This window comes from Castor canadensis, chromosome 3, assembly GCF_047511655.1.
Source record: "Castor canadensis chromosome 3, mCasCan1.hap1v2, whole genome shotgun sequence".
NCBI lineage: Eukaryota > Metazoa > Chordata > Mammalia > Rodentia > Castoridae > Castor > Castor canadensis.
This window is the reverse complement of record NC_133388.1, coordinates 34,950,644-34,976,873: the sequence shown is the minus strand read 5'-3', so window position 1 is coordinate 34,976,873 and position 26,230 is coordinate 34,950,644. Positions and strand designations below refer to the sequence as shown.

The 26,230-nt window shown below is 39.8% G+C and overlaps 1 protein-coding gene and 1 non-coding gene across 23 annotated transcripts in view; one reads left to right on the top strand and one right to left on the bottom strand.

Moving 5' to 3' along the window:
- Positions 1 to 26,230, top strand: part of Sipa1l1 (signal induced proliferation associated 1 like 1) — a 316,961-nt gene that overhangs the window by 276,549 nt on the left and 14,182 nt on the right. For 20 of the 22 annotated variants that reach the window (XM_074067651.1, XM_074067648.1, XM_074067657.1 and 17 more), the window contains 7 exons: positions 1,821 to 1,967; positions 5,841 to 5,965; positions 8,142 to 8,204; positions 8,639 to 8,757; positions 11,854 to 12,296; positions 23,922 to 24,161; positions 25,126 to 25,291. In XM_074067651.1, coding sequence (XP_073923752.1) covers positions 1,821 to 1,967; positions 5,841 to 5,965; positions 8,142 to 8,204; positions 8,639 to 8,757; positions 11,854 to 12,296; positions 23,922 to 24,161; positions 25,126 to 25,291 — 1,303 coding nt within the window. The remainder of the gene's footprint in view (positions 1 to 1,820; positions 1,968 to 5,840; positions 5,966 to 8,141; positions 8,205 to 8,638; positions 8,758 to 11,853; positions 12,297 to 23,921; positions 24,162 to 25,125; positions 25,292 to 26,230) is intronic. The other 2 variants (XM_074067659.1, XM_074067658.1) reach the window with 1 other exon arrangement.
- LOC141422267 (small nucleolar RNA SNORA51) lies at positions 24,824 to 24,955 on the bottom strand. Its single transcript, XR_012446861.1, has one exon. It is a non-coding gene; the product is annotated as a small nucleolar RNA SNORA51 (small nucleolar RNA).

The following is a 26,230-nucleotide window of genomic DNA, read 5'->3' as shown; positions in this document are numbered from 1 at the left end:
GTGCCTTCAGGATGAATCTGGTGGGGAGAGAGATAAACACAAAACTAACCATTCTATACAATGTGTTAGGATGGTGCAAAGAACAAACTTGTGGGATTTGGGACTTGAGGAACTTCTGCTCCATGAATTCATAGATACGAGATTAGAATTGGGCCTTGGAAAGAAAGGATTTTGCGTGAGTACGCCAGGGAGAAGACCAGGCAGAGGGCAAGATGGGTGAAAATGTGAATGTGATGGCAGAATCTGAACTCTGGGACAGAGCCAGTCTGGCATGTTGAGTGCATAGGGAGATGGGGCAGGGTCGGTTCAGATGGCTCAGGACCTTGAAACCAATGCCAGTGATATTAATCCTCTGTCTCATAGGCAAAGGCAAGCTTTGGAGTTAGATGACGTGTTGGGAGAGGAATGTTAGGATGTTAGGGGGTGTTGGAAGGTTAGAGTAGAATGAGCTTGGAAGTTCAGAGATCAAAGACTTACACTGATCTAGGCCGGAGAGTACAGAACTCAGGACTATCAGAGTGTTTCCAGGACCAGTACTCATCGCACCTAGGACACAGTCATGAGCAATAAACAGAAGTTGAATGTAATCAGGCAGATTGACTCTGGCAGTTGAGGAAAGCACAAGGGAAAAAAAATGGCATCAAGAGGTTTCACTTGAAATAATAGAGGAGGGGCAGGTTTAGGGTATTGGAGGATGGCGGGGAAAACCTGTTGTTTTTTTAATTGTTGGTGAGGGTTTTGAGAAAAGATGTCTTAAGAGACAGCTGGAGGGAACTCAGGGCCCCCAACTCAGGTCTGCCGCATGGCCATAGATGAACGTGGGAGCTATACTTCTTAGAAGCGCCTTCTCTAACAAACAGCAGAAATGCAACAGAGAAAGCAGTGGACTTTGTCAAGAAGCCTGGCATATCGCAACCTGGAATGAGTGACTTAGATCTTACTTCCTCAGCCGTCACATAGAACTGACCTGCCCTGCTGTAAGAGTCAGGAGGCTTATGCCAGCATTTGCTTTTGGAACAAAATAGCCTTGCTATTAAGGTTTTGTTTATACTTGGTCACAATTGCTAGAGACATTTAATGACATCCCTGTGGCCACCCAGTTGCCTACTAAAGTAAGTAAGGTTGAGGGAGCTCCAGTGTCTGCTTTGATAGCCAGTTGGCAGGGTGAAGAGTCTGTGACTTTAGAAAGAGTATAAGGGGTCAGTGTGTAACATATCTCTACTGTGAAATAATGTAAGTTTAGTAATTCTAATTAAATTCAACAACTGCAATTCTAGGCATTTTTTCACACAGGTTCTTCTGTATATTGAGGCTGCTAGCCAGTAAAAATACAAATATTAAATAGAAGGTCTGAATATTCATCCTAGATTTTGAGCAATAAAATTGGAAAACAAAGAAGCATACAAAGCATGTGGCAGTCTCACGATGGTCATATACTCTGGGAGGACCAGTGTGAGACATTGGAATTAATTGCTGTGTTAATGTCACTTGGGCTCATTTATCCTCTTGTTCTGCCTTACTAGGAGACTGCATAAGTAATTCAACTGAATTCTGGCAGCTTTTGGGAGCATACATGTTTTCTTGTTCTCTTCCCTCCTGTTCTTTTTGACACACCCCACCCACTTTGAGACAGTTTTCTAGTTGTTCCCCTGGGTAGTGGTTTTATGGGGAAGTTTCTTTTGTAGGCTTCCAGCTAGCTTCATTTTCACTCTCTTTTTGAAGTCACTGCCTTTGTCACATTTCTATGATATTATCCATCATGAGTTACCTTGGGATTTTTACCTTTGAATTGACTTCATATTTTTGGTTCATACATGCAGGCTGTCTCCTGGTTCGGACATCTATGTGACAGTCTCATCCATGGCTTTAGCAAGATCCCAATGTCGTAACTCCCCTAGCAACCTGTCTTCATCCAGCGAGACTGGCTCTGCGGGGGGCACCTACAGACAAAAATCCATGCCTGAAGGGTAGGTATATTGTTCCTCCTGTCGCATATGGTCTCAGTCTTTGTGGCTGTCTTTTGTCTATAAAAATGATACTCATTCAGCCAGACCTGGTCAACTTAAAAACAGTAGGGAAAATGTAGTTAATATCCCAGATAGAAAAAAATGGTTCAAACCACTTCTAGGAAGTTTATCCCTCTTTAGTCTCTACAGTGACCTCAATGGCAAGAGAAATCAAATCTCATCAGGTCTCTGTTACATATAGCAATCAATATCACAGGAAGGACCACTTCTAGGATTTCCCTCTAAGTGAACTCAGAAGAATAACACTTCCACTGGAGTTGATACTGCTGTCAGTGTAGGGAAGATGATAATCACATCTGAAGCTTAAAATTATTTGTCTCACACTTTAAGACTTCTGTGTTTTTGCTTTTGTTTTTAATCCTCATTGAAAATGTTAAATGCCCGGAAGTAACAATATGCTACCAACAAAAGTTACAAAGTGGGCTTGGTGTGTAGCTCAGTGGTAGCATGCTTGCTGAGCATGTGTAAGGCCCTGGGCTCAATCTCTAGCACCATGTTCTCCACTGCCCTGTAAAAACCAAATAAACAAAAACCTTACAAAGTAAAAAGAGAAATCAAAATGTATATGATTTTAAAGGAATTTTAAAGGAGAAAAAAATTGTTATGTCTGAAGCTGGGAAGTAATTAGTAAGAATGCACTATATGGCCCACAAAAGTCACCTTTGTCTAGAGGAGGACTAAAAGAACCATGAAAACTTCCTGCTGGAGCTTCTCCCTGGGGAACCTGAGAAAGACCTTGAACCACTTGAAAATCAACTGTTAGGTGTTTATAAAAACTGATGTTTCTTTCCTACATTTTCTCCAAATATATTTTTAACAAATGGACACATGATTTGGTGACTTTCACAAATCATCTCACAAAATAAGCATGTTTATTAATAATAACCTTATAATGGTTATTTCTTATGTATAATATCTTGTTGGTTTCTACAGTCATTAAGTATGCTTTTGTTGCTAAATGTTTATATTAGCAGAAAGTAGGTAATAAAACCACTATAAAATATATTTTCCCCACTCTACCATCTCCCCTAGGACTCCCTCAGTAGCCTGCACATTTCTTACTTTAATTGCTTCAGTGACAACTAGAAAATAATTTTAGCTTTTATTCAAGACTCCTTGCAAAAGGTTTATGAATTACATATTATTTTACTGCACCACAAGCCTAACTAATTATTTCTTGTTTTAATTAGATTTTGAACGGCCTGGTTTGCCTTCAAATCTACAAAGTCACCACAACTTCACCATTAGTATAGCACTAAAACATAAATGAGCTAACAAAAAAAAAAAGAAAAAAGTTTTCTTCTGTCTGTGATAGAGTTTAAATGATACCCGAAAACCAAGTTGAAACATTGATATTTGGGTGAATACTGATGTTAAAAGCATAGTTCCGATGCCTGTGCTACTCAACTTTTGTTAATGAGGTGGTAATTATTCAGTTGGATGTCTAATAGCTCAGCCTCCGCCCTAGATGGTGTTGAGGATTTTCTCTTTATTGGGGAATTTACCATCAGCTGTTGACCATGAGGCATAATGTCTTTTTCAGGTGGGATAATCTTTTACAAGAAAATAATACAGCGTTTCCCACTAGACCCCAGGCAGTCTTTGTCAACATCAGGGAGCTAAAAGACAGTGCCAATCCACATGTGTTGCCCCTGAATCAGGTTCGAACCTCAAGATACCCTTATGTAACGTCTCCTGTACAGCTTACCCCAGTAAAGGTGGATAAACACAAGTTGATACTGAGACTGGAAGTGTGCGCACTCTGCCACACACTCACCAGTGTTAAGCTTGCGTGGAGCCAGAACCATAGGTCAGTAACATAACATGCTACACTGGTGTTCTCCTACCTGATGCAGATGTGTATGGCATGTGCCAGCCCATTCCCTGGTTTGAGGTTGTTGAGTATCCAAATTAGCTGAGAGGTGAAATTTAATAGGGAAATTAATAATATCTATTTGAATGGGGAAAAAAACACACCTGTACAAGCCTCACATGGGAATGAGAGCCCGTTCTTAGGAAGGTCCTTCAGACATCAGCCTGCCTTGGAGAGGAGTGGACAGTCTCATGAGGCCAAGCACCTGGTTACCGAAGTTGTCTCATAAGTCAGCCAAATGACTGCTTTACAACTCCTGTAGATTTGACCTGTGCACAACTCCTGAACTATCAAGTGCTCTCCAAACAGAGGCACACTTAAGATCTTCAAAATAAGGTACAATGTGAAATTTAGAACAGGTTTTGTCCTGAGCTCCTCAAGCCAAAATGCTTGCATCCCTAATACCCTGGCACACACTTGGGGATGGGGAAGGGCAGTGAGAGAGAACTGAAAGTAAACATTCACTGGATGGTAATGGGTTTCAAGGCAAAGTTGAAACATAGTCTCATTTATTTAAAAGCAGATAGCTAGAAAAACATTCCACTTTAAATTCAAGGATTTAAAAAGTTATCTTTAGTTTCTATTGCTACAAAAAAGTAAAAGCAAGATTAGAATCTATATCTAACTTTTTCAAAAAGTCTTCATTTAGTACAGATTGACAATAGGATCATAGGGCCAGTTTGAGAATAGTCACTCTTCTGAACTAAACAAGAGCCCTATTTAGGAGGAGGCAGCAAAAAACATGGTGGGAATCCCTTTTCTCCCTAAACATTTTCCTCAAAGTATCTGTAAATCACAGTTTTCATTTGCAGTGATAGCTACCTTCATATGTAAGGTAACTTTGCATAGTGGCCTTGGGAATGGGCATGTAAATGAACAGTACCTGCCAAGGCAACTGGAAAGATAATATAATAAATCTTTTACTAAAGTAGATAGTTCTGTGCCCTTCTCTACTTTACAAATCCTTTGTATAGATTTTCTGAGACAAAAATTCTTTTTGTCTAGTCACATTGGGTGGTGGAGTTGGAACATGGCTTCAAGTCTTCTTACTCCTAATCTCCCACTCTTTCCAATATACCACTTGCTGGTCCTGCTCATGGAATTACTACTGATCACAGCAAGTAAGATACCCATCATGTGTGTCATTGACACGGGCCCTAGTTTGTCCTTTATTGTATTGTACTTAGAAGCTCATTAGTAACCACACAGAGATTAGGAAATCTCCACGTGAATATTTGAATACTCTGTCCCTTTTTCTGAGCTCAGTATTCATTTTGCTGATATTGCTGACTGAGGCAGATGCTTTAATTAAACATTCATTATTATTATTTCACCTAGGGAAAAATAAAATTGGCTCACTAAATAGCTACTTTTCTTTCCAGAAATAGACATTTGCCCTTATGAATGCCAGCTTACCTACTTCCAAACTGCCATTCCCAAAGGAAGGAAGTTAAATATTACATGCTGTGAAAGTGGTTTCCACATAACGTAAATGATAGCAATCTGTTTTTCAGACCACAGAGCAAATGCTCAGAAAACACTTTTAGTCAGTTACTGATTTAACAAAATAAACCCCCAAAATGTACCATTTGAAAGATACATATGAGATATTAGATTGCCCTTTGGCTGTGAATGACAGTCTGAGCTTGGCCTTTCAAGGGCTAGAAGATTTTTGGTTTCTTACTCTACATGTCTCGGAGTAGTTCAGTCCTAATGTTAACAGTTGATATAAAAACATGCATACCTTTCTGAGCAGTGATCTATATTAGCCACAATATATACATTTCCACACCCATGCATAAGGATGTATCTACATGTACAGACATGTAAGCAGAAACTGGTAGTACCTGTTACTAGAGTCAAGTCTATTACACACAGAACTCTTCTCTTTGGAGAGGTCCCTGATGCTGTCTTTGCCTTTGTTTGGGGAATTACCACAGGTTTGGAGTGAGTCGCAGATCTCCAGCCTCCATCGACAGGCAGAACACCCAGTCAGACATTGGTGGCAGTGGAAAATCCACACCCAGCTGGCAAAGAAGTGAGGATAGCATTGCTGACCAAATGGGTAAGTAATTAATTTCTATGAAAAGCAAGTGCTTTTATGACAAGATGACTTTAACCACTTCTTGATGATATTATCAAAGTATTGTGTTATAAAACAGTGTTAAGTGCACTAGAATTAAAGTCTGTGCTAGACTATATATACTCAAAAGCAACAAACAAGATCTGAGAGAAAAGTCAAGCATTCTAAGTGACAGCAGAAAGGACATAAGAATTATATTGAGCACCAAGATTAAGAGATCAGCCTAACAAACCACTAGTACCCAAAATACCTTCCTCCTCCCTTGTTTATTTTTGTTCAGTGCCTTGAGAGATTCCTCGGTATTCTTAATGTCAAGTTAAAAAAAAAAACTGTGTACGAACTGGGAAGAGATGGAATTACTGTTTAGTCACATCTGTAGCTTGGTTAGAAGCTCTTTCCTTCCTTATGTGCAGCTCGCTTTATTCTTTCCACTCCACTATTAAGCTGTCAGCTAAGGAAATGTCTTAGCAGTACAAAACAGCTGGGTGGAAAAATTCAAATTAGTGAGCCCTCACTTGAATTTCTGGTGCATAGCCCTCTCTACATGTGTGTGGTGTGGTTCACAATGACACCATAATACTACTTGGTACAATAAATTTTACCATGAAGCAAGGTTAAGTTTCAACACAGCAACATCATGTATTAGGTATCAATACATTGATATTTTAAGGACTTGAATCTAGACTATAAAATTGGCTTTTTTTTGTCCTCTCCTTTATCTTATGTCCAGAAGCATTAGCATCAACATGGGATAAAAAGGTATAAGTTTCAGGACTGAAAAAACTAACTTTTAAGGCAAAGACCCATCTTTTTATCTTCTCTGCAGATTCCTGGTTTTGTTTTATTTTAATCACTGTGCCCAGGTAAATGTACTAACCATGAACCTAGAAGGGAGTGAAGGAGCATTCAGCTAGGGTAGAAGTTAAGGAAGAGCAATGAAATTCTTAGGTTCTGAAGAAATGCTTTGTTCCAATAACTTCAGTGAGATGTGCCTTGTTATTGAAGCCATCTGTCACTCCCCATTCCCCCACCCAGCCCACCCCCAACGTAGAAAACCTGAGCATATTCTGATCAGCTCCTCTACTCTTGACAGAATGTTTTTAATCCCATATGTTTTGGTACTGTTGAGATGGCAACGACACATGTGAAAATGGTCCCTTCTCCAGCATGACTTTAGCGGCTTTCTCTGGCTCCCAGTGCAGGCTTTGGGCAAGGCTGCCAGCAAGCCCTTTGTGCAGCACACAGTGTCATACTTCATCCTAGACCTGTATTCATTCTCTCACACAAACCTCCCTCTAGTCTTTTTTTCCTTGCATCTACTTTAGTGGAGGGGCATCCCACTCTTAATAGCTAAGATTCTAATATGAATATGGATGAATGACTCTCCTTAACACATTTGTTCATCCTTTAAGTAAGGTATACTCTTTTTTTTTTTTTTTGATAAGATTCCCTTAGAGCCTACCAGAGGAGCCTTTTTCACCATAGTGGGAGGTCTAAGTAGCAGTTTTTCTTTACTGAAAATCTAAAGCTCAGCTATTATGTTAAAATACATTTTTTTAACTTCTGATATCCCAGCATTCCAGGAGAATAGCACAGCCTTTACTACTTGGCACATCAAAAAGAATCCAGAGCTTGGTTGGTGTAGGCCATCCTAAGAAGAATTCAAGAAAAGTAAACTTAAGTATTTTCATTTCTTGGTACATGGTACTGATTGTGTAAAGGGCTGGCCTTTCTACACTCAATTCATAGGAACAGATTTCTCGAATCACTGCTGGAAAGTGTTAGAGTTTCCTATCTGTTAGGCAAGGCCACCTGTCTTTGCACATCAGTGAGCTATAAGCTGGTTTCCTACTGAACTGATAGTGCACACAGGAATTTAGCTTTAGCATAAGTAGCTGGCTCATCTCCATAGATGTTTGTTTTTCTGACCCTCTGCTCTTGGAAGTGGCTGAGGGTCAGACTCAAGGAGGAGGCTGTCTGGTCCTCTGCATGTTATGCAGGGTGTTGCAGAAGTCCATAATTCTTGCTAGTAGTTGTTAGAGAATAAATCACTTATCTCTCACTTTTGGAACCCCATCTTGAACACCAGCTTGAAGTCCAAAAGGAAACAATTATTTTAAGTAAAGTAGTTGCTGTGTGTCTTCTCTGTTGTGCTTAGCTTACAGTTATAGAGGACTTCAGGATTTCAATTCTTTTGTCCTCGAGCAGCATGAATATACAGGTAAAATATTTCCAAAGTGTCATGGTAAGTAACATGTGATTGCACCCATGCCTGTCTAGGGGATGTAGACTGAGCTAGGTGAGCCACACTTTGCAATGAATGAATTTCATAAATTTAGTCCGTATATTCTAAACTTTCCCCAAACCAAAAGTTGGTTCCGAATTTTGCTGCATTGTTCATGGCCTTTGGTTTGGTGGTCCTTGGCTATGCTAATGTGTATGATGTGACATGTTGTCACCAGCTGCAAGCTTTACCCATCAGCCACCTAGTTTCTGACATGCTGTCTATTGTGTGGACTCTTACCAAGCTTACTGCTGAAACTCAGAGTTGGCTGGTCAGTGAACTGAAAGATGCAATGGCAACCGTCTCCATTTGTCAATATGTGCTTGTGTCTGTTTAGTACCTGCACCATAATGTCCTATGCTGTATTCCAGAGCCTACATGCCATCTCCCAGCAGTATCAAAGGTACTGCCAGCTTTCCGAGAGAGCCCCAGTGGGAGATTAATGCGGCAGGATCCTGTGGTCCATTTGTCTCCAAACAAACAAGGGCATGTAAGTTAACTATAGTGGATTCTTAGCAATGTACCTTCCTGCAATGTGAAAGTGGGACAAGTCTGTTCTACTCTCTGCTCTGTGTGGTCAAAGAGGAAATCATCATAACACAGGGTGGGGTGGGAGGGGGGTTGTGGAGTTTGCTGCCATGGCCCTAATGTTGCTTTGGAGTAAATTGTAATTGTGTCAGTATACCCCTGCACCCCATAGGTCTGAATGGGAAGTTGACTGGTTCAATCACAGACAGTCCTGAAATGTTGGGGCTAGAAATGTGCTAGAAGAAGAGAAAGGCACTTAGTTGTAGGGACAGATAGCTTCCCTTCAACTGCCCCCCAGCTTCTCTTGTCTTCCATATTTGCACAGTGTACTTTCACCAAAGTTATATTCTCTCTTCCTCTTTCAACGTGCTTGATTTCCTTCATCTCTCTCTTTGGGGAATGTGTATTTATTTTCATGCCGTTTGGTAGAATGGGAAATACTCCATTTCATATCACCAATTTATAAGATGTACAGAGAACTTTAATGAGAAGGCTCATATATTGAATATTGAAGTTAAAAACAAGAGTGTGCACCCTACACTTTGCTCTGTGGAGATTTACCAAGAAAGTATGATACTGTCACAGTTCTGTGTGTAAATGGTAGATCATCCCAATTGGTCTGTGGATTTTCCTTCCCTTTATGTTAATTACATAGTAAAGTAATATTTTGCCTGTTTCTTTTTGCTTTTTGGCTGCTAGATGGTTTTTTTGAGGCAGGGTCTGGCTATGTAGCTCAGGCTGAGCTTGAACTTACAATCTTCCTGCCTCTACCTCCCATGAGCTGGGGTTACAGGCCTGCACTATCATGCCTGGCTGGCTATTAGAAAATATTAATTACAATTGTGGTTCACAGTGTGTCTCTAAAAATCTTCACATTACACTCTCAGTATGCCTCAAGTGAGACCCACGGCTTGGTCTCCAAATCAGCAGTACAATTGCAAAGGTAAAAAAGTTCTGTAAGTAAATGAAGGTGTCTTGGTACCACCCCAGAAATTGTTACCGAGAAAAATTAGTTACACCAAAAAAAGGAATTGAGTTAATTTTTTTTTTAAGAGGAAATGGTGTTTCATGTTGAGGTGAATCTGGGGTGTCCCCCTCCTGCTCCCGGCCTGGCCCAGTAAAGACCATGCTCCTTTCTTCACCAACAGATGCACACACATGTTCCTTCTGTCCTCTGTGTCTCTAGCAGGTATCTGAGCTTCCTGCCTTCTTATTTAAACCATCATCTCGTTCAGGTATCTTTTAAAAGCTTATTTGTTTGGTAAACTCTATGAAGTGTTTTGCCAGCATCTGAGCTGCATAGAAAGTGTTCTGTGAATACTTTTTATGTACGTATACTTCACATACCATGACACACACCTGTTCAAAGTACACCAATTGGCCTGGTGGCTTGTGCCTGTAATCCTAGCTACTTGGGAGAGGATTGCAGTTTCAGGCCAGTCTAGGCAAATAGTTCATGAGACCCCCATCTCCGAAATGACCATCACGGCAAAATGGATTAGAGGCATGGCTCAAGCGGCAGAGCACCTGCTTTGAAAGCATGAAACCCTGAGTTCAAACCCATTCCCACCAAAAAAAAAAAAAAAAAAAAAGAACACTGGTTAGTGGTTTTTAATATATTCTCAGTTGTACATCAGCACTATGATCTAATTCCAGAACATTTTCATCACCCATTAAAAAACCCTATGTCATTTAGCAGTCTCCTCTGACTCTGCATCTCCTCCAGTACCTAGACAATCACTAATCTTTTTGTCTCTGTGGATATGCCTATTCTGAACACTTTACATGAATGAAATCATATAACATGTGACCTTTTGTTTCTTGCTTCTTTCATTGAACATGTCCTTAATTTTCACTCATGTTGTAGCATGCATCTGTATTTCATTCCTTTTCATGGCCGAATAATGTTCCATAGTATGGCTAAATCCTATTTTGTAACCTGTTCTGATGGTCATTTGGGTTGTTTCTACTTTTTGGTTAATATGAATAATACTGTTACAAATACTCATATGCAAGTTTTTGTGTAAACATATGTTTTTATTTCTCTTGGGTGTACACCAAGAATGGAATTGCAACTGTGTCCCACATTTCACTTTCCCAACAAATATTGCCCCATTTTGTGTTTGTAACCATTCTAGTATGTATTTGCGTAAGGTTATTTCTCATTGTCCTTTCCCTAATTACAGTGATACTGAGTGTTTTTTCACATGCTTGTTGGATAGTTGTGTATCTTCTTTGAAGAAATATCTATTCACATCTTTGGCCTTTTTTAAATTGGGTTACTTGAAGCACTAATGTTTTTAATTTGATAAAGTCCAGTTTATCTGAGTTTGTTTTTCCCTTTTGTTTCTTCTGCTTTGGTGTTATACCTAAGAAACCATTTTATTACCCAAGAAAGGACACCAAGACTTAAACTTACATTTTCTTCTACTTTCATAGTTTGAGCTCTTAGATTTAGATCTCTGGGTCTTTTTGAGTTTATTTTTCTATATAGTAAGGGTCCAACTTCATTCTTTTTTGCATGTAAATATCCAGTTGTCTCAGTACAATTTGTTGGTCATTTCTCCCATTGAATTATCTTACACCTCTGTGTAAATCTTACCTATAACACTTTTTAGAAAGCTGTCTCCTGAGTAGATGCTAATTGGGGAAGGAACAGGAGAGTCTTCAGACTTAATGTGCCTTACATTCAGCCTTCTCTCTGCTCTGAGGATGGCTTTTAGAATCAAGCATACTTTCTTATTCTAAGCTCTTTAGAAATGTCATTTCCTTTCTATTTTAAGATATTAAAACTTCAATGTCTGTGTAGATTTTTTTCTGATTAAAATTATCTCATACTATTGTATTGATACTTTAGTATAAGTCAAATAATGAAAAAAGAATTCTTAAAGATAAAAAATTCTGCTCTGTCCATAGATGTTTTCCCAGGTACCTCTTACTTTTTGTGCCTCTGGAACTTTGTAACTAAATTGTATGTCAAACTGTTGTTCCCTCTTGTTCTTTTTGGGTGTTCAGAAGCAAAACTTTGAGCTTAAGAAAATTCATGTTTCCCTTGCAGTCTGATAGCCACTACTCAAGCCACTCCAGTAGCAATACCCTTTCCAGCAATGCATCGAGTGCCCACAGCGACGAGAAGTGGTATGATGGGGACCGTCCAGAATCCGAACTCAACAGCTATAACTATCTGCAGGGCACCTCTGCTGACAGTGGTATCGACACCACCTCCTATGGCCCCAGCCACGGTAGCACAGCCTCCCTGGGGGCAGCCACCTCGTCGCCCCACTCGGGGCCAGGCAAGGAGAAAGTGGCTCCCCTGTGGCATAGCTCCAGTGAAGTGCTCTCCATGGCAGATCGGACTTTAGAGACAGAGAGCCACAGCACGGACCGGAAAACAGAGTCCTCCCTGAGCCTGGACATCCACAGCAAGGGCCAAGGTGGCTCGAGCCCTCTGACAAGGGAAAACAGCACTTTCAGTATAAACGATGCTGCTTCCCACACCAGGTAACTACCCTCCACACTGCTGTCCCAGCTGAGTCCCTTTCCCCGCCCCAGCTGAGTCCCTTTCCCCGCCTTACCCCACTTACTACACGGTGAATATGGGATGATGTGATGTTCACAACAGGCACTGGTACTGAAGCTGAGAAAAACTGAATCTTTGTAAAGTTGGACTTTATTTTTTAATTTTCCTAACTGTGCTCCAGAATAGTTTTGTAATTTGGGTTTTAAGCTAGCGATGAATGTATAGCCTGGAACAATCTTTTGAGGATTTTTTTAAAATCTTGAACATATTTTCATAAGAAAGAGGTCTTTCCTGAGACTAAACATTTTTTACAATGCCAAGCACATCCTTTCCACATCCCCACTATCTAAAAACATCAATCACCCCATGTTTGCATGGTAATTTTTCTCAGTAATTGGCTCCTGAGAGTGATGTGTTGAGGGTAGAGGTGTCCAACAGAAAAGTCTAGCTCAAGTTAGACATATCCCATCTACTTTCAAAACAGAGAAGTATGCATTCTCTTGCATCCTTGGCAATCATTCCACTAAACAAAGTAAATACTACTTTTCATTTCCTCTGAAACCCAAGTCTGGGGAGGAAGTATCTCATTGCCATCACTTGGTTTCTGAATCTCTGGTGGTTTACTGCTCACTGTTGTGGGTCGCTCATCAACTCGAGTGATCTTGCTGTCAGCTGGTTTTCTTTTATTATTATGCCCTTATTCCCCTCCCCCCAAAAATAGTAGAGAAGCTTAACTTTAGCTTTTTATTTTTCAAATGGGAAGCTAGGAACATGATCTTTCTGTAAGCCTCAGATAATCTTAATGAAAGAAAGAAGACATCCTGTACTTAATTTAGATTTAACTTGATCAGTTCAACACTCAGTTTTCTCATTGTGTCTGTATTCTTACTGATAAGCTTCCCTTTTTTTCAAATTGAAGGCCTTATGGTATGAAGCATTTCAAGAGTTGTTTTTCTTTTTGCCACTCCCACATTACTGATTTTAAAATGATTGTGATTGATCTTAAAAACTCCATGGTCCTCAAGCAAAAATTAACTTGAGGAAGTGGTCTCAGTATCTTGAGTGTCCCTCATCCCCTCCACAGTTCAGGAAATAGTGTTTGATTCAAATGGGGTAAGGGATGTGTTTAAGAACAGCAGAACAGTATGTTGAACATCAAATCTCGTAGTAGTATAGACATAGGATCACATGGCATGGGCTTATGACACATTCTGGCTGTTTTGGTACATCATGAGGCTTAGTAACTATAGACTGTACACTGGCTTAGACATTTTTGAGATCAGAGTTGTTTCTCTGTAGTTTCTAGGTTTAGCTTATCTCCTATGTCTTTGTTTTTCAGTTCCTCATTTTGAAAGGGGGGTATCTTTTCCTAAGAATATTATTCCAGCTAAAGAGAGATCTCTGGTCTAATGTTATGTCAGCAGAAAGTGGGTTATAGGGGGCTTGTCCAGAATGCCATCACTGAGGTGGAAGGAGCTGGGTCCCTGTGCCAAAGCACAAAACCTAGGGCCATGCCATTATCTGACAAATCCAGGGATCTACAAAGCCTGTCAAAAAGTAGGCAGCTGGGTTTGCATTGTCTAAATGTGCTGACTGGGCTGCCTGAAGGCCTCAAAGGATTATCTAAATTTTCTGCCTCAAATGGTCCCTGCAGGATCACTGAAATCCTCACTTGGAAATAACTTTTCTCTTGAAAGTCAGACTTACTAGAAAAGAGAAGAATGTGGCCTTTCAGGGAGTGTGGCAGGGCTTCCCACCCACTGGAGGGCTGAGTCACATTCGTTTCTAGACTCTGGTAAACAGGGATGCTTTGTAACTTCAGTCTGTTGATCTTGGCAGACTGAGTTGGATAATCAGGGCTTTAACAGCCTCCCTGTGCTGGAGGAAAAGGGGATTTAGCCACCAAATGCACATTGCTAGAGAAGCTAAAATCACAGCAAATTAGAGTGTTTGTGTCCTCAGAAGACAGGAACAGCAATTAATGTGGAGATCTCTTGACAGTACATAAAAGAGCTTGTACCTGGGACTCGGTGACAAAAATCTCAATTATAGTGATTAAGTTCTGCTGCATATTTCTGGCTGGGCTGTTCCTGTCCCCCTCTGTCCTCCAGTCTTCTATTGATGACTGTGCAGGTTTTGTTTTTTGGGGTTTATTTATTTATTTATTTATTTGTTTTGTGGCACCCAATGAGAACTATGTTAATGCAGGCTGGTAATTAGTTAGGGTTGTTATATTTGAATGTCATTAAGAGAAGCAGTACTCATAACATACTGCAACTTAAAACATTGGTTAAATGATCTAAAGTGTTGCTTGTTAGAATATTTTCTATGAAGCTTGGAAATCTGGGGAGAGATTACAGTTTTTATTTATTTTTTTATGGTGGCTGTTTTATTTTCAGATCTTAAAATGAACCACTCAAAAAAAAATTGTGGTGAGCATAGGATAAGTGAAGACAATTCTAATTTTAATACATTCTTAACATTTTCTTTTCTTAGAATTTGTGGCAACTAAGGACTTTCTCAGTATAAAGTGCTCTATTCCTGCTGACCGGTGGCATGTCTGATGCTGGAACTAGATTTAAAGCTAAAAATCCCACCTTGTACAAGTATGTGTGTATATTTATACAGACACATCTGTGTTCATTACACTTTTGTCCACTGTGACAATAACCTGGCAGGCAGTGGCGTACAGATTTATTTAGGCTCATGGTTTCAGAGGTTTCGGTCCAGGGTTGGCTAGCCAATCTGGATTTGATTTGGGCCTGAAATGAGGCAGAACATCATGGCAGTGGAGCATGTAGCAGAAGAGGCTGCTTGTCTCATGGCAGCCAGGAAGCAGAGAGAGACACGGAGAGGGCTTGAGATAAGGTACTGCCCCCAAAGACATGACTCCAGTGACCTGCTTCCTTCAACCAAGCCCCATCTAGAAAGGTTTCCATTAAATTATGAGTCTCCTCAGTAGAGTAATCCATTAATTAGGTTACAACCCTAATGTTCCAGTTACCTCTCAGTAACTGGATCTAAGTCTGGGGACTAAGTCTTCAACACATCAGCCTTTTTGGGGACACTTCATGTCCAAACTATACCAACATTTTTTTGCAACATACTGATCTGACTTGTTTGGGTGTCCAGATCTCTTTGCCCACCATTAGCCAGCCATTCTTTTTTTTTTTTTTTCATTTTTCTTTTATTATTCATATGTGCATACAAGGCTTGGTTCATTTCTCCCCCTGCCCCCACCCCCTCCCTTACCACCCACTCCACCCCCCTCCCTCTCCCCCCGCCAATACCCAGCAGAAACTATTTTGTCCTTATTTCTAATTTTGTTGTAGAGAGAGTATAAGCAATAATAGGAAGGAACAAGGGGTTTTGCTGGTTGAGATAAGGATAGCTATACAGGGCATTGACTCACATTGATTTCCTGTGCGTGGGTGTTACCTTCTAGGTTAATTCTTTTTGATCTAACCTTTTCTCTAGTTCCTGGTCCCCTTTTCCTATTGGCCTCAGTTGCTTTTAAGGTATCTGCTTTGGTTTCTCTGCATTAAGGGCAACAAATGCTAGCTAGTTTTTTAGGTGTCTTACCTATCCTCACCCCTCCCTTGTGTGCTCTCGCTTTTATCATGTGTTCATAGTCCAATCCCCTTGTTGTGTTTGCCCTTGATCTAATGTCCACATATGAGGGAGAACATGGGATTTTTGGTCTTTTGGGCCAGGCTAACCTCACTCAGAATGATGTTCTCCAGTTCCATCCATTTACCAGCGAATGATAACATTTCGTTCTTCTTCATGGCTGCATAAAATTCCATTGTGTATAGATACCACATTTTCTTAATCCATTCGTCAGTGCTGGGACATCTTGGCTGTTTCCATAACTTTAGTCAGCCATTCTGCTTGTCTCAAAACTCTCTTTTGCTCCCCAAAGGCCCCCTCAGAGCCTGTAGCCTTAGGACTCACTTATGCAATCACATACACATTTTTTACTGCCATTCGGTACAGGAGGCTTCCCTGGCAACACTCATCACATACGCCACATAGACGTATGGTCAGGTGTTCAGTATGTGCTGATGAACAAACAGGAAGGACTTCTTTCTTAATGTTCCCGCTGTTTACTTGATAACTCAAGGCCTCTACTCAGAAGTCAATTCAAAAATCATGTAAGTCCTCAACTCCTGCCTCTTCTAGAAAACCATGGCTACATTTCAAAGCTTATTGTAAGGACATGTTAATACTTGCATAAAGCTGTGGTGCTCTTATGTGTGGGTTTTGGTGTTAAAGAATATTTAAATCTTTGTATAGCATGAACTTTTAGTAAACTCATTTCTACATAAACATTTTGGAAATCTGCAAAATATAACAGGAAAGAACTTGGTTAACACCTTATGCAAATGTCAGAGGGGAACTGCATACATGTTGGTCAGTGTCTGATGTTCACTAATGGAACTGGTTAAACACCAAAAGAAATGCCTGCTCTAGTTGTCAGTACAGTTCAGTTTCATGAATGGCCTTTTTCTGGTTGACCTGATAAGTTAGCTGTTCATGCCAGAAAATCTGTATGCTTCTTGAGAGTGGAGAAAAGAAGGGCTTCTTGTGTGCAGCTCACGTGGAACACTATGAAATTCCTCGGACTGCTATAATGTCATTAGTTATCTGTGTGTGCCCATGTGTGTTAGAACTGCTGTTTAAATACCTTTTTTGGCATCTTGTGTATCTAAAGAACTGTCTTCCTTCCTCGTATAGAAATTATTCAGTTGCCTTTACCTGTAACATTTCTCTCTCTAATCTTTTCTGCCTGGAATTTTTAAAAAATTATCAATAATTAATTGCCTCTCATACATTTTTTCTGAAGATGAAAATACTACTTCTCTAAGTATAATGGACTAATTCAGAATTTAGAAGTTCAGTGTCTAAAATTTCAACCTATAACTTCTCTTAAAAGATTTGGCTCTTGGACTGGAAATGTGGTTCAAGTGGTAGAGCACCTGCTTTGCAAGTGTGAAGCCCTGAGTTCAAACCCCAATCCCACCACAAAAAAAAAAAAAAAAGAAAAAGGGTGGCTCTCTATTTGCCTCAGTCTAGTAGTTGATAATTTTTTGCTTTGTGACCTTGCATACAATGAATATTCCATAATATTTTGCTAGCTTTTATATAGCAGAACTCCAGGTGATCTCACTTAAGCTATCTTGTTGAATTTCCTCCAGTTTATGGGGATGGGTGGTTATTTTACTGGAACATTGGTTACTTTTAATAACCATGGTTGAAATTTGAAGTGAACACTGAGACATGAACCTTTGATCAAGCCACAACTGTTTTATGCAAAGCTCACCAATGCTTTGTTCTATGAAGCAATGAATCCCTTCATTCAACTGAGATGGTAAGTACAAACTTTCCAAATGCCATTAAATCATAAGGCCAAAAAAACCTGAGAAAGTGCAGAAAGTCATGCTTTGTCATATGTAAAGCTTTCTATCAGGGTGGATATTCATGCACCTGCTTCATTAAAAAGAGAAAGACCGGAGAGGAGAGGTTCTGTAAGCTCTGCATGGTTCCAGTGTGTAATAGTCCTCTCCTGTTCAATATTTTGTCCTGTTCCTCTAGGTGCAGCTGAAACAGTTAAGAGAGAATAAATAGTTTTTGGAAGCCAAGTCTTTTTTAACTGTGAAGATAATTTTTGGCCTCTAAGGTTATGAGAAGATATGGTTGGCTTTGTTTTCCTAAACCCATTTATTGGATCATTGACTGAGAAAAGCAATAAATTTTGTCTAATCCTTTCATCTCCAGGCAATGTAGAGAGACTCTAGGGTAACACATTTGGTGCCTGATACCAGGTTTATATCTCAGTTCTATCATTGACCAGCTCTGTGGCCTTTGGCCAGCCATATCTTTAAACCAAGCTGGTCCCTTACCTACAATCTGATGACACCTGGCACACCTACTGAATGGCTACTGTTCTGTGTTTCTGGAGCAAAAAAAGGTTGTCAAATGTATTGCAAACTATAAATGTCCTTTTAAGATAAAATGGGTTCTGTCATTTACTTTTGTAGCTCTTCATCACCTACCTTAAGCAGTTATCCACATCTTCTACAAGCATGAATCTCTCATAGCTCCTACAACTGCTTCATGTGTTTCATCCTACAACCCTTTTTTCTCTTCTCAAGCTTCCTGTTTTGTTTCCTTTATCCTTTTTAGAGTCGAGTCTTGGACAAGACTCTTGTCTCAGCTATGCCTGATAAAATGATAATGTTTACAGACATCTTGATAGCTCTTGGTTTTAAATACCTTAGTATTGTAGACTTACTCATCACAATTGTGGTCCATAATGGTCCCTGAAACCTCTTCTGCTGCGTTCACACCTAGCCACTTGTTTCCCTGGGCTGTATGGATTAATATGCCTTTCTACTTCCTCTTATAGATGGATGTTTTCTTTATACTGTCATCACTTGGATATCCCCTTGCCATCTTAAATCATCCCACCTTTCATTGTTTGTTTTCTCTTGAAGCCCTCCTAAATTGTGGAACCAGTATTAGAGATAGTCCAGAGTTGGCTAGTGTTGAACACAGGAGGAGGAGTCCTGCTTAATCATTATTCTCCACATTAGCTGTCACCCAAAGGCTTGTTATTTGTACAAGCAGTTGCAGGAAACCTGCTCAGCTCCCTCCCCTTGGTATTAAGCCAGCATTCAGCCTTTGCCCAGATTTTGCCTCAGCCATTTGACAGGTGACTAATTGCTGCTTTCCCCATCCTTAGTAGGCTGGCCTAAAACCCATCCCCTCATGCCATGCTTGAATAGAAGATGACTCCAAGAGTTCTCTTCAACAGCTTTCAGTAGCACAAACAGTAGCCGGCAGATGTTTTCCATGGAAAGGGTGGGCTCAGTGATGATGCAGAAGGTCATAGCACTTTCCCTGGCCCTCCCAAGTTTGACACATGGAGCTTTGATTGATGACATTCAGGCTCCCCACCCCAGGAGTTCATCCCTTTGCAAAGTCAGCAAGCAGTGTCCACTTTTTTTGCAGATTGGTCATTCCCTCCTGTAAAGTTTCACCACAGCAAGGAATATAAAACAGCCACGTTGTAGCACATTTGGTTCATGGTTTCCTTTGAGCATCAGGTCAGGATGAGAAGTCTGGGAAGATTCAGACAGTCCCAGATTTCTTGGTTGCCCTTTCTCCTCTTTGTATGTAGTGTTATATCATTTCTTCTTTTTCAAAATTCATGATTCAGAAGGGCTAAATAGAATCCAGAGTTGTTCAATTCTAGGAAAGAGGAAGTACTCTATACTTTATACAAAAAATTGAAATCATGCCTCTTCGTGTAGATCTAGGGACACCCTGACTAAATTCTCAGTTCTCTATTTTGGCCATAATAACATTTAAATTAACTTTTCTTGCATTTGCAGATACTGTAACTGTATGAAAAATAATTCACAGATACTGCAGTTGTCACTTCTAGTATATCTACTGCTGTTTTGTTTTTGTTCCATATGATTGGCTCATTACCTTCATACACAGTTCATATGAAGAAATTTAAGTCACCATGGCTGATTTAATCGCAACATACTGAATTAACATGAAATCTCAAGGATATGAAACAGCTCATCCATACAGTTCCCCTTAAAAAGCATAAAGCTGTCAACCTTGTATTAGTTGTAGTGTCATTAGCCCACTTCAGAGATTCCTAGATGAATCACATCTAGGAGGATGTGACTGCACATCCTCACGGTGGTCTGAGGCCAACAGGGTGATCAGCTTCAGGGAACCCCACCCATAGCTAGCAAAGGATGAACCACAGACAAGGAGGAGACAGGCTCATTTTTGAATGTGTGAGAAGTTTACAAACTAATGTAATTTTTAAACTCCAGGAAACAGAAGACTCCTTCTGAAAGGTTTTTAAATACAGTTTTCTGCGGGTTTTGAAAATCTGATACGATCCCAGGATTCTGCATTGACTTCAGCCTGTAGGGAACACAGTTCATAGCTTTGGAAAATGCTCCCATGGCTTTGCTGTCTGGATCAGGACAAATATGAAGTTGGATTTTGATGAAATCATAATAACAGGATTTGAGCAGGGGTTCTCAAGTGGAGTGCACACTTTGGGGGCAGATTTTTCCAAGTCTCTAAGCACCTCCCAGCTCTCTACATTAACATCTCTTGAGTTAGGACTGTAATGCATGTTTTAAAAGAGTTCCCACTGAATACTCGACTTACGCTGAGTTTTATACGTTAAACAAGGAAGATAATGCCAATGACTTGTTGGTTTATTTTTGATTCTACCTTTGTTCCCAAATCTAATCAATTGTTAAATAGGGTTGTCTGATTATAACCATTAGTGAACAAAAGTGTGCTGGCATTTCAAACCTGGGAGCTAGTATCTGCCATCATGGTCACAGATAAAACCAATAATCAGGTTGGGTGGCTTTATTTAAGCAATTACCCTTGTGAAGACACAGTTGTAAACAGAAATCTCATTTGTAGATATAATTATTTGTTAAAATAAAAATAATTAACACCTCATTTTGAATCCAGTATGAGTAAAATACACTATTGGTATGCATAATTCTTCCTTAGATTTAAAAATAAATTGCCAATTTACCATTTATTTGGTAGTTTCTTTCATCTATTAAATGCCTATACTTGCCAAGGACTTTCAAGGCATGGGGAATGCAGTAGTGAACAAGATTGAACTCTCAGTCTTCATAGAGCTTATATGTAAACAGGGAAGACAGACTACAAAAGATAAAGAAATTAAATGTATAGTGTACTACATGGTGATGAATTATTTTGGTGGGAGTCTACTGTGTTCCTGGGATTGTTAGATACACAAAGACAGATCACTGTCTTCAAAGAGTTTGTAATCTAGTACAAATACTTGTTGAATACCAGTTAGGAACATGGTAATAATTCATACAAAACAGAAAGAACTTCAAAATACTGTGTTAAAGTATGCCAACGGCTGTGTGCCTATATCACAGGAGCATTTCTCTGTCATGTTCCAGCTATTAATGCATGCTGCTGTTGATGTGGGCCCATAGAGCTTTTCAGCCTGTATGTGTCTTCCTCACTTCCTTTTTTCTTTTGGTTCACCTTTCCCTTTTAATTTCCTTTCCATAACAGAGTTTTAGTATTGTTTTGTTCTTACTGACTTAATGTACTGCATTTATGGAAGAGTTTTGCATTCCCTTTTCTTAATTTTAAAAGCAAGCCAACAAGATGTTGATAATCAACAGAAAAAGATTGCATTAGTTTTCAATTTATGTTGTCCTTTGAGGTTTTGTGAGGGTTTTTTCCACTCTAACTGGAAAAAATATTTGGGAAAAAGTTAGAGGTACTAGAGTGAGACTAGTCATTTATTATTATATATTGCAAAGTTTGAGCCCAATTCTTACTTCTTAGTTATAAATATAAAGCAGATGGTTCTATTTGGTCTGATACAATAAGACCAAATTAATATGGAAAGCCCTCCAGATAGGCATTGCTCTGTAACCCATTTCTACACACACACATACACATTTTGTTCCACTCTGTTGACTGAGCCTCATGGACTGATAGTGCCTCCTCCTTTCAGATTATGGATTTGTTTTGGTCGGTATGTTGGCATGAAAAGGTAATATTCATATAGAAAAAGGCCAGGCTATAAGTGTACATCCCCACATGATCACTACCTACATCAAAAAAACAAGAACATTACCGACATCTACCTGCCATACCTTGCCCCCATTCCTTCCCCAGTCACTCACACCTTCTCCTCTAGGTAAACACAATCCTGATTCAGAAACTCAGAACCATTTTGCCTATTTTTGGACTTTATACAAGTGGAGTTGTACCATCTGTGTTACTTTTTCAGGTGTCTTTTTAAGTCAAGACTACATTGGTGAGATTGATCCATGTCTCACAAGTAGCGTTAGTTTCCTTCCTTTCCTGTTTTTAATTACATGGTGAGGGCATTTATGCAATCTACTATTGAACATCTGGATTGTTTCCAATTTAGGGATATTATAAATACTTCTACATGTCCTTTGTGTGAATTCACATGTGTGACTTTTTTCAGATTGGTAAGAGAATAATTGCTGTCATAAGATCTACATATATTGAGCTGTAGTAGAGGCCATTTCGCCAAAATGTCTCTAACAATTAACATTTCACTCAGCAGTATATGGCAGTTCTAGTTCTTCTCGTTCTTTCTGGCACTTGATTTTAGAACTGTTTAATTTTACCATTCTAGTAGGCATGTAGTCGTTCCTCATAGTTGTAACTTCTATTTCCCTGATAACTGATGGTGTTGAACACAGATGTTTATATGTCTTTTAGATAATCCTCTTTTAAAGTTATTTTTCAAATTGTTGCCCATTTTTCTTCTAGGGGAGTCTAAAGTTGTATATCTTTTCCATATATTATGCTATTCTGTGCCTTTTGATGACTAGCTGTTAATTTTAATAGAGTTCAGTCCTTTCCTTTATGGTCCTATTAAAAACCCCTCTGCTTCTATTATAAAGATGTTCTCTGATGTTATAGTCTAGAATTTTTAGATGTACATTTAAGTATACAATTCAGTTGGAATTGATTTTATATGTAGGTTTGAGGTAGGATGTCAAGATTCATTTTCATATGTATATAATATATATAATTCATATAAATAATCTCAGGACAATTAGAATCTGGGTTTTTTAGCAATAAACTTTTAAATATTCAAATAGTTTCAGATTATAGAAAAGTTGCAAAGATATACTTCCCACTCAGTTTCCCCCTCTTGTCATCTCACATTACTGTAGTCCATTTTTCATAGCTAAGCAATCAATATATTAGCTAAATATATGCAGGTCAGGGGCATTAATTTTTGACAAATGGAAGTGCCAATGAGAAATGCTTTGAGGTCACTGTTATACCTCAAATAACTAAAAGTCCATCATAGTCCTTGGACTCCTAAGCAGGATAACTTAGCGGGCTCAAAAGGTGTGACCTCGGGTCACACTCTGAAAAGGAAATGTGGAAATCTTCCAGTGAAAGGTCTCCGTGTTTGTATTCATGCACTCATCCCGAGTTTTGAAGACTCTGCCTTTGTCGGTTTTAAAATTATTCTTCTGAACAGTTTTTTTAGTCAGTTTTAAAGTAAGATGCCGTGAAGGAGAACTCAGTGTACCCCTTGGCCTTGTGAGTGCAGAGCTGTATCCCTGACTCATTCTCCCTTCCCTTCTTACTCTAGCCCTGGAGAATGTCTCTATCCCTGGTTCTGAGGAAAGCAAGGCAGCCACTGAGACTAACATCTCTTTTACTATTTTCTCTCATGTCTCTTGTCCCTTCTACAGTATGACAAATTTCAGTGATGCCAGTGTGGGGAAAAAAAGAGTGTCTGTGGCTGTCTTATCTATTTTTACTTTTTAACTTAAAGTACAGACCAAGCCTCAATGACCATTTGTCACTTTGAGAGCAGACATTTGAGCTATAGTGAAAAAGCAAGGAATACCAGCCAGTCACCTTCATTAATATTTTATGAAAAACCCATTGTTCTTTAACCCAGCCATCAATCCCTACCCTGGACATCACTTGTAGCTGACATGGTGACTTTGGCGTGCATACTTGAGTTGTTTTGTCTTTGTCCTGCCTCTCCTCAGTACCATGAGCTCCCGTCACTCTGCCAGCCCAGTCGTTTTCTCCAGTGCTAGAAGTTCACCTAAAGAAGAGCTTCATCCTGCCACCTCCTCGCAGCTCGCACCTTCCTTCTCCTCTTCCTCCTCCTCCTCCTCTGGTCCTAGGACTTTCTACCCTCGTCAAGGAGCTACTAGCAAGTACCTGATTGGATGGAAAAAACCTGAAGGAACTATTAACTCCGTGGGATTTATGGACACAAGAAAGTAAGAGTTCTTTTCCTTCTCTTGTTTTCAAGATGACAGAGAACAGAAAGGGTTAGAGCTATTTCATACAGCAGAGGAGGCCAGGTGGGGTTTGTTTGCTGAAAGGATTATTTTTTTTTCTATAAAATTTTTCTTAAATTATTTCTCTGCTTCATTCCCTGAATAAGATTTATATTTGGGGCTATGAGTCTTAACTCTTCTAGGAAATAGTGTTATCTGAAGGACGCATGGCAATCTTAGCCTCTGATACAAAGACTACTTTTTTGTTTTAAGACAGGGTCTCACTATATAACCCAGGATAGCCTACAACTCACTCTGTAGCCTAGGCTGGCCTAAAACTCTCAAATTTCTGCCTCAGGCTTCTAAGTGCTGGAATTAGAGTCAGTTATCACCACACCCAGCTTTTAACTGGGCCAGTAGGGCCAGGGGCGTATGAGAAAGTGAATAAGTACACCTGAGAATAAATGACCTTTTGACACAGTAGTACACCCAAAAATTAAATGATTCTTTATGTCATTTTGTTTTGTTTGTGTAAATGTGCATTTAGGATTCATACCCTGTGGTCTTTCAGTAAATCTGTTGTTAATTTTGACATAGGAGAACTAATAGTTTCCCACAGAATGGTTTATTTATCAAACTTTCTTTTTTTCTTTCTTTCTTTCCCATGTCTCCCAGTTCACAATACAGACCAGGTACAGAGCCTGGACTGAGGTATATATGGAGTAGGTTTACTTTGCCTCCTCTTTCTGTACAGTCAGTGTAAGAAAACAGCCTGTGGTAAACACCAGGAGGCCAGTTTTATTTCTTTAACAAGCATTTATCTGAGTAGATTCTGATTTAAACAGGAGTAACTCTTTTTCTCTCCTTTTACATTTCTCCATTGACTACCATCCTTTACAGACCATCAAATCCTCAAATCAGCCTTACTGATCTGGTTTCCACCATGTCTTCTGTTTCTTTGTAGGCGTCATCAGAGTGATGGAAATGAGATATCCCACACCAGGCTGCGTGCCTCAACGAGGGACCTCCGGGCATCTCCCAAGCCAATCTCCAAGTCCACCATTGAGGAGGATCTAAAGAAACTCATTGACCTTGAAAGCCCAACTCCTGAATCACAGAAGAACTTTAAGGTACAGGACAGGATTGAGCATAAAGAGCAGTTAGAGAGAAGCCAGGTGTGACGAGGCTTTGTACCACAGTTACACCTTTCAGAGGGCCTGGGTTACTGTCTGCTCTTCACTGGATCTCTCTTCTTGTCCTCACCCAGTTTTCTCAGTGACTCTCACAGTGCTCTATTCTCACAGCCACATCTTTTTAGTCTCAGTTCCTATTAAGCTGTCCCTCCCCCGCAGCTGTTCTTCCTCTAACATATTTTACTCAAGGTATGTAAGTCCTTGATCCTCACTTACACAGCATCATTTCACAGAACTCTGCAGATGCCTATGGCTTCAGAAAGTTTGCCACAAGCCTTCAGTGCTTTCTGTCCATGGAGTCCTCCTCCTCTCACAGATGCTCCCAGCACACCTGCTGGCCTCTTTGTCCACAGCACTGTGCTGAACGAACACACACACACACACACACGGAAATAGACAGCTGCCTCTTCAGTCCTGCAAACTCAGTCTACATCCTTCCCTTCAGAACATTCCAGATCTCTGTACTTCATAAAGCCTTCTCTTTTTCCCTCCCAATTCTAGACTATCCATGTTTTCCCTAAAGCCTAGCTTTGCGCTCCACCAATTCCAAATGCTTGTCCAGCGTTTGTGTTTATGTGTCAGTGGTCAGACATGTGTAAGACCACACAGCAAGGTGCTCTGCTTCCCTGTGCTCTGCAGTGTGTCTCACACTCCAAGCATCAGAGTTTTGTCTGTTCAACTGGGCCCGAGGAATTTTTTCTTTACATGTGTAAGGTGTCTCTGTCCAGGATATATTGGGCAACCCTAGGAGAAGGGAATCCATCCCAGGAATGTCATTGCAGTAAATTTTGAAGGTTCCCTGTTCTTGAGTTTCTCAGTTCAATGATTTACATCTTGTTTGAAGTGACTAGAAAGCTTTAATTTAGAACTTGGAGA